At 41.2% G+C, this 12166-nt stretch overlaps 1 protein-coding gene across 1 annotated transcript in view; it reads left to right on the forward strand.

Annotated features, from left to right (window-relative positions):
• The window catches only part of CWF19L2 (CWF19 like cell cycle control factor 2), a 28261-nt gene that overhangs the window by 13181 nt on the left and 2914 nt on the right, over window positions 1–12166 (forward strand). Inside the window, exons 14-17 of the mRNA XM_061564028.1 lie at window positions 1983–2099; window positions 4319–4474; window positions 5680–5760; window positions 10389–10490. Of these exons, the coding sequence (XP_061420012.1) occupies window positions 1983–2099; window positions 4319–4474; window positions 5680–5760; window positions 10389–10490 (456 nt within the window). The remainder of the gene's footprint in view (window positions 1–1982; window positions 2100–4318; window positions 4475–5679; window positions 5761–10388; window positions 10491–12166) is intronic.

The raw sequence follows: 12166 nt of genomic DNA on the forward strand, positions 1-12166 counted from the left end.
TTAACCTTCGTTGGAAAGCCTTGATAAGTTGCAATCTGTAGCCATTAAGTCAGTAGCATGTGGGACACTGCAATGTCACAGCCCGCATTACATGGTCTGCAAAAAAATATTCTTATGCTTTCATTTGCATGATTATTTATTCTTAAGATTGATGCGTAAATACATTTTACAACATTAGGAACCATCACGCACACGTCTAGCTTATATACACAAAATAGGTACGCCATTTGAACCAATAATGCATTGAGCAGAAGACTCGCTTCCTCTAGGATTCTTAGGAGTCATTATTTATTCCCAAGGCTCACAGGACCAGCAACAAAGGTGTGCAAAATTTTGAAATCCTCGACAAAGAGTGAGCGGCATGAAATTGGGAAACCACTTTGCTGTTTTATGCTCAGAAATCATGCAATCCACCATTTAAGAAACAATAACTTTCCCATTTGCAAGGTATATGCGAATATGGCCTCAAGGCTAATTGAACAAACAAGGCAGAATACAGGTTTCCCGCAATTTAAGCGGGAGATGCGTTCCAAAAAAGGGCACGCAACAAAAAATCCCATTGCGTAAACTGCACAGTCGCCCAATCCACGCTAGATTTCTCCTGCCTCAGCAGTCCGCCTGCTGTATTTTTTCACCTGAAGACGATTGCTCGTGTTGCGATTGAAACGTCGTGATTTGTATTGTTTTTCTATCTACGTGACTTTACCGAAAGAACCAAAGAGAATAATCGATCTTTACATGCTCAATTCGATGATTGCATTCTGAGCGTAAGAATTTGTTTTAATTTGAACTATTCCACACCTACACGAGACCCTTCTGCTCCGACTGTTTTCATTATAAAGTGAATTTCATTTGAAAGCAGGGTGCTCTTTGATGTGCTTTTTGTTCAAAAGGAAAATTGTTTAAGCCACCATTGAACACTGAACAGTTGGCATATGCACCCAGGGGCGAATGCCTTACTCTGATGTGCTGCCACCGAAACCCAGCGGGCTGCAAAAATCACTGCCGCTACACTTTCTAGCATTGGTTAATGCAGTCTTGAATGCGAAGCTAGGATTGGCTGCCCTGAAATACAAACTTAAAGCCCAAAGCCTCTATTCACATTAAAATCAAACACACAGCTTATTTCATGAGATCCAACGCTGAGAACAAATCCCATCAAAATGCAGCGACTTGCTGTGGATTCATGGGTTGGAGTATTTTCCGCATAGTACCTGCCAGTCTTATTTTTAAATCTGTGAGCCGGAATACAGATTGAATGGTTTACAGGCCGTGTGTGTGTTGCAAGTTGCAGTTTATTTGAATGCTATTGCCAATCAACTGCAACTTGAATCACTACCTATGAGATGTTCACTCAAAACTGCTCTAGAGGAGTTGTACACCCCTAGCTGCCACTGCTATTCAGTGGCCTAAAATACAATGTTTTGCTCCGGATGATCACTGCAAAGTATGATCTGTGTTTTGATTTAGTGTGCTGATCTTAAAGTTGCATTGAAAAGTGTTGATACTCCGACTGATGCTCCTGCTGTTGTGGAGTGACTCATGCAGCCAGCTATGGCTGCAGAGTTTGATAGTACATGTTGTTTATGTCGTTTATTGTGAAAATTCGGTCACAGTTCCTATGATCACTGTTTAATTGCTTTTATGGCTTTATTTTGATGATTTTCGAAAAGTTTTTTGGTTTGGCCATGTTTGTTTGTTGTAGTACGGAGTTAGACTGATGGCCTTAATCTAAGTTGTCTTGTGGTTGTTGTTGTTTGACTTGCATCCCACTGGGATTTTTTCACACAGCGTTGGTGTACGGTGATTTTTCTGCAATGTTTTGCTGTCTTTTCTTGGATTATCTGTTTGCACATAGTCACTTTAAGATGTTTTCTTGTTCATGTTTTTGTTTTTTGTTTGTTGCGGTTGCACCCGATTCAAGAGCCGAATGGCTCACAGGGCTATACCTAATACATGAACTTGAACTTCTCATCGCTTAGGTGTACCTGCGCCTGCCCAGTCAGCAGTCGCTGGCTGAGGGCCACTGCCTGATTGCTCCACTGCAGCACTTTTCATCTGGAAATATGCTGGATGAGGACATCTGGGCTGAGATACAGGTGTTTGCCATGTTACGCTCTTGTGTGTCGCAACACCTCTGCTTGAGGTTCACTTCACGTTGATACTGGCTGGCCCAAAAGTGAGAACACATCGGTTAGCATAATTTAATTTAACAAATCACAAAGGATTATTTCATTTATTTTAACAAATGTTAAAACTGACTTACATTGATGTTATAGCATGCGTGAATTATCTTCTGAAATGAATTTGGGACTTTTTTTAAGATTACAATTGTAATCTCTGAGCATTCATCAATTATGTTTTGTCTAAATCCATTCATGGATCTTGGTCTAGTTTTAGAAAATATGGATTTGAGGTGACCACACAGGACAAAGAAAAATATGTATTAATAATGATGAGATTAAATATTTACTTAAAGATTAAATATAGATTTTTTTTTTCATTTCAGTGTTAAAATTAATTAAATAACCCCTTGTGTCCTGACTTTTGGGTAACCCTGACTATACAGCCCTCTTTTTTTTCAATCCCCACTGCTGGTTGAGGACCTCCCTATGCCTTGTGCCCATGAGGGATATTTGACCATACTTCACCATGCTAATCGTTGCAGGTTGTTGAAGGTGGGAGGAGAACAGAAAAGAGATGCATGTTTTTCTGCACTGCCTTCAATGCCTATTAACAACTCAATATTGATTTGAAGCTTTCGTGACTGCAGGAATCCATACTCTTTGCTTGTTTCAGTAAAATTGCGTTAGTCTATTTTATTTTATACCTACGTGACTTTACCGAAAGAACCAAAGAGTATTAACAACTCTTTTGCGCGTTGCAATCACCCATCCAAGTACTAACTTGGCACGAAACCCCCTTAACTTTCAAGACCTGCTGGTTTTGGCAATGCAGTGTGTTGTTCATGGGCAAAATACAGTTAAAAAGACGATCAAAATTGGGGGATGAATTTGGCAATAATAGTGGCCGAGCTTAACAGCAAGTGAAATCAGTGCATGTGATGCAATGATTGATTTACTCCTGCACTTTTCGATTTAAAGCCTTCGTGACTGCAGGGATTCATCTTCTTGGTTCTTTCGGTAAAGTCACGTAGAGGGGAAATAATAAAATAATAAAAACAAAACATTAAATAACAAAAGAATATAATATATTTTATTATTTCCCTTCTACGTGACTTTACCGAAAGAACCAAGAAGATGAACTCCTGCACTTGTACAAATTCCACCGTTCCATTAGCCCAAGAGTTATAAACTATCTTGCGATGGATGTGGGGTGAGGATTGAGCACCCAGGACATTGTGTAAAAAGAGACCCCCAGAGAGCATGCCATGCGTGGAAGCTGTCCGTGGCCCATGCGTGGGTTAATTGTCATTAATCTCGGCTTCTGTTGTTATGACTCACGCTTTGTGCATCGAATCGTATATTGATATGGAGTGACAGGCCCACGGATATATATTATGGGCTCTGCCTTGTTAAAAGCCCGTGCTTTGTTATAATTTCTAACATCATTCACTTGGATGGCTTGTCAAAGTGCACATTATCAACAAACACAAGAAAACATTTATACAAGGGAAGGAAATATTTCATTAATTTAGTGCTGTCTTTTCTTCACAAGCGAGAACAATTACTTAGTAAAAATAATATTTCACGGATATAATTTGTAATGACATCGATGGAAATTTGACGGGTAACAATGTTATATTTTTTAATTCGCAATAACAAAAGGGTATTGCAAGTAACAGCACCACAGATCATTATAACTACATTCTAATTTATTTTCAACTTGTTTAAATGGCTAACCACCACGATACATACTGGATTTCCATTCAGAAGGAGGAGAAATTACTTGTTGGAATCACAATTGCCATGTTTTCATTGGAATATGTCCAGCAACTTAGTGTTTATCAAGATGGAGATGTTTATTTTTAAGTCGCTAATATGTACAGTGATTTATGCACTGATTAGATGTATTATGTTCATAAGCTCATGCAATCTGTCACTTGGAGCTTAAAACCCTTGCACTTTGAAAGGACGTGTAAAGAATTGTCATGATTATGAACACAATACGTATTTTGAAAGGACCGACGTTTCAGCCACCCCATCTATTTCTGACAAAAATAAATTACGCTTAATTCTTAATGAAAAATGTAATTGGAAACCCAGAAACAATTGGCTTTTTGGCACTGATTTGCGGGTCTCAGCTATGCGTGGCGAGACCAATCGCGCGAGTTTAACTGCCACGGTTTGCCGCGCAGTCTTTCCGCCGTGCGCTGGTGAAGATGTTTGCGGAGCAAGACGAGGACTGCGTCTTCATGGAGGCGAACATGCACCTGAAACGCCGACCACACATGGTGTACGAGTGCGTGCCCCTTGCCCGTGAACTGGGTGACATGGCTCCCATCTACTTCAAGGTGAGCTCATGTAAAACAGCCCCGTGTGCATGCGCTGCCTGGGTTTCTTCAGCTATAATTTCCGGCGGGCGGGCAGAATACTAAGACGATCGCCCTGGCGAGCCACGTGACACGATACATGACGTGTGAATACACGTTGGTGATGATCTCGACCCCACGTCTCGGTCTTCCATCATCCCGTTTATTTCGGTTTCATCTCACCAATATTGGTCTCTTGTATTACAGCTCTGTCATTTCTGTGTCTTGCTTATTTCTCTTTCGTATCACCAATCTTTTTCTTTAGGGGCTGATTATGTTGGCATGCTCTTGACATCGTTTGGACAGGCAGTGGCACTTAAAAACACACACACTTGGAAAATTATTTGGTTTCAACGACATTTAATCATTTTTGGAGGGAGAAAAATCGTCCATGAGAAATAAGAAAAATAGTAAAATGTGCTTTTACAGAGGTATATGTAGGATTATCCTGTAGGTTTATTTATGTACTTAATTAAATGGCAACAATGGTTTCGATATTTTTTTGGGCATTTTTGCGAGCAGATAAATAGGGAATTTTTCAGTGTTTTCACAGCCATGAAAAGTTAATCATTTGTAGCCCTTTATCAATGCACCAGTGGATGAAGGCCTCCCCATGCTATTGTCGGTCTTATCGGTTGAATTACCATACTTCACGCTGGTAAGTATGGATTGGTGAAATGCATAGCCAGGAACGTGTCAGATGCCCTTCACTACTGTTCGCTGTGGCCAGGAATCAAACTCAGTTCTCTGGGTTCATAGCACAGTGCACTACCAACTGCACCACCACTCCAATCACAAGCACACGTGCACACAATGCACACGTACAAATAAAACCCATCTGAAAAAAATGTCTCAGATAAAAATAACAGTTGCAGCTTACAAACTAGATGCCATGAAGACACGTTTCAACCCTGTAATGGAGGCAGCGGAAATAATGGATCAGTGGGTGTTTATGTCTAGAGAATGCCAGATGGGCAGCTTCACAATGTGACATTTTGGAGCAAACCGCAATAAAATACAATTTTCCATGATCCAGTTTTTTTCACTTAGATTTGATGTAGACCACAGTTGTCCTATGGCCTCTGATGAAGTGGATGACAATAATGGTTAGTATGACTGACGACGATGATGATGGTGGTGATAATAATGATGGTCGTGGAAATGGCTGTTGTGTTCTGTGAATGTAGAAAGCCATTCAAGAATCGGATGAGGAGTGGGCCATGAACACCAAGTTGGTGGACCTCTCCCAAAAGGACATTCGCAGAGCTGTAAGTAAAATAACCGTCCGTTCTACAGTGCCACACACATACACCAAGGATTGTTACCGGCTCGATAGGTGGACGAGCACAAATAGCCGTCAGAAATGGCAGGCAAAACTGTGTTCATTTGCTCATCGACAGTTAAGTTTTTGGAGATTTGACCAAACAGTTGAGGTTGACATTTGTCCCCATTACATTTGCAGTCATGTTGGTTTTTAATCACTTTTCTGATATGTGTGCGTATAGTGCATTAAATAACAGTGTTAAATATTTTTAAAAAAATTGTTTTATCTGGATTGGATTAGGTAATTACGCTTAAAAAAATCCAACTGAGACATGAAACTTGGAAAAGTTTAGGAATTATACACAGCTTGGCACGTTTCCACCTTTCTGGAACACTGATCTTTCACTATTACCAATCTTAATTTCTCGGTTCATTCGGTGCAATGGCCCATTTCATATGAATCAAAGTTACAACATTTTCATGCATATCGTCACACACACTAAAAACTGTCATGAATGCAAATGTATTTGTGCGTAGATGAATGGTGATGAGTTCTTTAAAGCTTTCGTGGCTCATTTAGATTATTGCCATATCGATGAGCCAGCAGTCGAAATTTTCCTTGACCTTTATTGAATTTACGTACCATTAAGTTGTCATAATCATTATCATCCGCACCTCGCAAACTGTTGCCGTCAACGCGAGACACTCGGAAAGAATAAATCGAACCACGGAAGAAACACCCAAACACCGCATTTTAATGTTTGTTGAAAAATTTTAGAATTACATTTTTGTACATTTGCCAAAGTGAGTTTGTGAATGCTGATTGCTATCAAGGAGACTATAAGCATGGTACCATTCCCTCGAGCAAAAAATTATGACTGTGACAACCATATGATTCGGTTGAGCTGAATTATTTCAAATTTCTGCTTAGAACAATATTAGTCTTAATCGCAATTTCACAGCGTTGGATTTTAGTGAGCATATTTTGTGAAATGATAATTATGAATATGCTGAATCCTCCACGGGGCCATCATATTTGTAAAATGTATCCAATCCATTGCTATACTTGTAGACACTGTACAGTTCTCATTTGTAGAGGGTGTAACAAATTTCCAGTAAACTTGCTACACAGGAGACAATTACAACGTTATACTGGTTGGTACAACAGTACACAGTGGGGGGGGGGGGGGGTACGGAATGGTGTGGCCAGCATCATGTCTGCCCACCTTTGTCTTGACAGTCCTAATGTTGCTCATTTAAGTCTGAGCCAACCTAGGAAAGGCCCAGGACCGATTAAGGTATCCGAAAATGACAAACTCGGGTATTTGGGTTTACAGTGCAGTCTACTAACCACTCTCCCACCGCTCCACCCTACAACAACAGTGGCCATTTGCCACCAAGTGGCGGTGACGTCACCACAATGCCTGTGCCAGGCAAGGTGCACTAAGAGGCCACGTGAAGTGTCGAAGGCTCGCTGGCAGGAGGTCACGGTACATACCCAGGTGCTATGGGTTGACTGACTGAGATAGCTGGCAGATGCACCAGCTGCGCCCACTACTGTGCCAACTTTCTGAATTTTAGTTGCCTGGTGCTCCACTCATTGTTGTGAGCATCACTCCTCTGTTCCCTGTTGTTGTTGGAGGTCGACTCCTCCAACTGCCCAGTAGCGCCCTTCATGAGCCTCCTCCATAGAAGCTGATCTTTATACTGCTGGTGCCAGTCCACTCAGCTCCACATCCTCCTAAACAGAATAAGTCAATCACTTTTCCGGCCCATGTCACACCCCTTTAGCCTCCTTTAACAGAAGCCGCGTGGGCATGCGGTAGCTGGGCATGCAGGCTACATAACCCAACCAATGCAGCCTTGCCCACCGGAGGAGCTCACTGATGGGAATGTGTCCAGATCTTTCAAGGCACACACGCAGAGGACACAAATGTACCTACTTTGGGGTTGTGATACCGCAAATCCATCAGGGGAAGGGGCAACATACCCCACTGCAATTTGGGTTTTTACAATGTGGCTCAAATTGGTTTTTCTTGCTGCCAGGAGCAAAGTGGAAGTCTGTAGGAGATTGGATATTGATTGAATGTGTCTGTACCTCCATGCTTCACTACATTTATTTTATTGGACAAGGATCTTTGTATATGTATGCGATGCACAGAAAGGTCTCTCTACCGTCGTGTTTTATTGGGTTCTCAGCGCACGTGTGTCTCCCGTGTGATGCTTTGGGTGGAGCAGTAGTGCAGTGGTTGGGTGCACCGTGCAACTAACCTCTTTGATTCGTGCTCACGGCCAACATCAGTGGCTATTATATGAAGCAGTCCTGGGCCTCCCATCAGTTAACTCGGCCTTTAACTGAATACCCGGTGTGGTTTGCAAAACATCGGTGATGGAGAGCTAAAGGTGGGGGTGCGTGGTTCTGGCCCCACCACCTCCTCGTGTGCATTTCTGGCTCACAAGGTGTTCACATACAGCACTTGCCCCAACAGTATCTACTGTTACACGATGGATCTTTGTTTTTGTTAAATAAACAACACTTTTTTCCTGTGTACACCATGGGAAAAAAGTACAATAAGCAATTTAATATTACCCAAACATTTGTTATCTGTACACATTTTCTCATCCTGTTTTTAGTGGTGTAAAGATGCACGTATAAAATTGCACGCATTCGATGTTATTCGGTTAATGTTGAGTGAAAATTTTTAATCCTGCAGCCACTACAGTTTTCTACATCCATCACTGCTTCAATATATATTGAATTTAATTGTGACCCTGAATTGGGATTAATGTATCCTAATTGCCAGGGGGCAAGAGTGAATGTTAGCTGAGAAAATCATACTCGTGTCACTGTCTGCATATATATAAACAGCCTCTGGCCAAATTACGTGCAATGCACGCAAACTCGTATCTCACAAGCTAAGCAGGTTTAGCTGGTTGGATGCAGAAGAAAGTGCTGCAAAATCCATTGTTGTACTGTATTGCTATGCTTCCGTGTCTTTTCTCCCCGCCTTCTCCAACTCTGAGGCCAACATGGTGATGTGCGGTCAAATAACCCCCACGAACGGCATGGGGTGGAGATTCATATTCTTGGTTCTTTCGGTAAAGTCACGTAGAAAGAAACAAGAATATGAATCCCTGCAGTCACGAAAGCTTTAAATCGAAAAATGGAGTGGGGAGTTTTGTATCCAGCAGTGGATTGCATAAAGTGCTGAACATGTGTACATTCAGAGAGACAAGCACACTAAACATACCTCGATCATCAGCCGAGTCGGCTGTATTTTATTGAGGCAATGGAAAAGGCAAATGACGTGAATGAATTTAAACTAGTTATTAATGGTGACACTGCTTCCCGGTAGCAATGAAACATTACTATTTCATTGAATTATTTTTATGAGGTCCACAATGTGTGTTAATGGAGAGAAGGCCCAAGTTGTTCTGACACAACAAGCTTAAATGTTTTCAATCACATGGTCCCAGTATGTTATTTTCCTCATTGCTAACTAATACAATTGGAATGCCTCTCTTTATCATCATCATCATCGGCCATGATCCATCCACTGCTGGATTATGCCTTTTTCAGTTCATTCATTCTAATGACTATGCCAACTTTAAATCTGAAATGGTAAATACTGGAACCGTTTATATTTAAGTGTTTATTCTAGATTTGAAGCTTTCGTGACTGCAAGGATTCATAATCTTAGGTTTTTTCGGTAAAGTCACGTAGGTAAAAAATAAAAATTAAAATAATAAAAGTAAAATAAAAATCACGACGTTTCGGAGGCAACACAAGCTTCCGTCTTCAGGTGGAACCGTCACATCACGATTGCTGTATCACATCACGATAGCTGTATCAAGCAATCGTGCTGTGACGGTTCCACCTGAAGACGGAAGCTTTTGTTGCCTCTGAAATGTCGTGATTTTTATTTTACTTTTATTAATTGTATTTTTTACCTACGTGACTTTACCGAAAAAACCTAGGAGTATTTAAGTGTTTATTTCTCAAATCCAAACGTTGCAAAATATCATCCTATGTTGTTGCTGCAATTAGCCTTGGCGAGATGCCCCTGTTACCGTGTATTGTAGTAATAATCTAGCGCAGCGGTCGGGAACCTATGGCTCGCGAGCCATATATGGCTCTTCCAGTGACGGCATATGGCTCCCAGACAATTTTAAGTTGAAAAAATAAAAAAAAATCAGTTTGGACTGATTTTAAAATACTTGTGATATTGCTTAATAATACTGTGTCATTTTAAAGTAAACAGAAATTAGTTTTGAAGATAAATTTCACGGGTCACGCCTGCATGAAGCTCAACCTCACCACGTACGAACCAGACTACAAGGCCATCAGCAAAACCATGCAGCACCAGAAGTCGCATTAAAAGTAAGACATTTAATTTATTATACATTAAAAATACTATATGGCTCTCAATGAAATATATTTAGAAATATTTGGCTTTTATGGCTCTCCCAGTGAAAAAGGTTCCCGACCCCTGATCTAGCGTGTACATTTCCTTCACTCCCTGGATATCGGCAATTGGCGCTGCTGTTCCACGGCTGGCGTCCACGGGCACAATGCTACTGTTGTTCAACGCATCACAAATCATGTGACTGTGTGCCTTCCTTGTCGTTTCAGGTTCCAAAGGGCTTGCCATACTTCAGCGTGGATTTTGGCATGCAGGGTGGCTTCGCTCACGTTATTGAAAACGAGCAGAAGTTTCCCGACTACTTTGGAAGGGTGAGCGTTCACCTCGTCACCTTCACTGCCGCGTGATTCGGGTGCACGTATGTTACCGTCCAGCATCTACGCTGTTGGCTGTCACTCCTGTTGTTATTCGATTGTCATCCGAGGGGACGTTCCTCGATGTGGAATGAGCAAATGAAATCGGTCCGTTTGCAGGTGCAAGGTGGATTGTGACATCACAGGATCTTGAGAGCTGTCGGCGGCTTGGGGAGGCAGTGGATTAAGATTGATGATGACGAAAGATTGACGATGAAGTGCTTGCCACAGTGGCAAGTGTTCCCAAACGTACGTCTGCCTCTCATAATCAGAATCTTTGTTTATCCTGGAGAAATCCGATGGGTTGTGATGCTCATTTTCACACATGCCCAGGAGGGATGGGTCAGAAAGTTACAACAACAAACAATACAAAAAAAAAACGATTGGAGTACAGGGGATAGGAAAGGTAAGCAGGTCACAAAAAATAATGCCAGCTAGATCAAGTGTACGAGTACAAATAGCAAAACTATTGAAATTCCTGTCGATTTTTCAAACATAAATGCAAGCTTTGGCAAGGCACTTGGGAAGGGCTGGCAAAACAAAAACCCCCTTTCAGATTGATTTTGTTTTCACCAGCAGTGCTAGTGGTAGGCGTGTACTGTTTTTTCGCTTAACCTGTCACAATTGCATATATATATAAGGATTGATTATTTCATTTGTATGCACATATGGAATCAGATTGTGACCCTAACAGTTAATCGAATTGCGGGTGGTAAGGGGGGAGTGATTATTTGCGAAAGTGCGAGCCTCCCTTGGTATACAATTTTGTCACCATGGCAGAAAGTTCTTCCCAAGCAAAACGGTAATACAACTCAACATTCCTCCCTTGAAATATGGATTACTGTGAGCCGCTGTACTCGTACATTTATACTTATGTATGAGTATATGAGTATGTACATATCATTATGAGATAGGATAGTTGCTGCGAGGCTATTGGCAGGTTTTTATGTCTGCGTTCATTATTTACGAGCTGTCACTGCTATGCTATATATATTGTACATCTGCAGGGGAAATGCGCATATCTGTGCCTGTGATGATGAATCTCGGACAGATGTGGGACGGTGACATACCGCCCGTTGCATTTTATTGAAGAAGCATTGACTCTACGATGTATTTCTAGTTTGGGAAAGAGTAGGTTGATGTAAAACATTTATAAATGCAGCATAATGGTATGATGCCATCTTAATACTTCCTACAGAGGACTTGGAGACTTGGAACAGAAAACAAAAACTTTAATCTTAGCATCATAGGTGGTGTGACTTCACACACAGCTTAAATAAATGCTTGCACACGATTTCAAATAAATCATCTCAGTGCATATTGTATTAGTTATCATGGTAATGTTATTGATGTCACATAAATAAAAAACACATTTGCAGTGTATATATTAATACCAGGAGTGATGTAATAAAGCCCTGAAATACACATTTAAAGCAGCTGCTTCCAAAAATAAAATGCTAATATTCTACCAGGCCCAGTAATCCAGCACTTTGGAGGCAAGCATTGGTGGATGGCTCGTATTGTAAACTCCGCAACCCACTGGGCTGGGGAGATGGCCATGGGTTGGTCATTCCGCACAAATTTATTGAATCCATCTGTGCGGAACTTTTGTTCTTAATCTCCCACATGCCAAA

The sequence above is a fragment of the Lethenteron reissneri genome, chromosome 32, assembly GCF_015708825.2.
Source record: "Lethenteron reissneri isolate LAM-NWPU_2019-01 chromosome 32, ASM1570882v1, whole genome shotgun sequence".
Lineage (NCBI taxonomy): Eukaryota > Metazoa > Chordata > Hyperoartia > Petromyzontiformes > Petromyzontidae > Lethenteron > Lethenteron reissneri.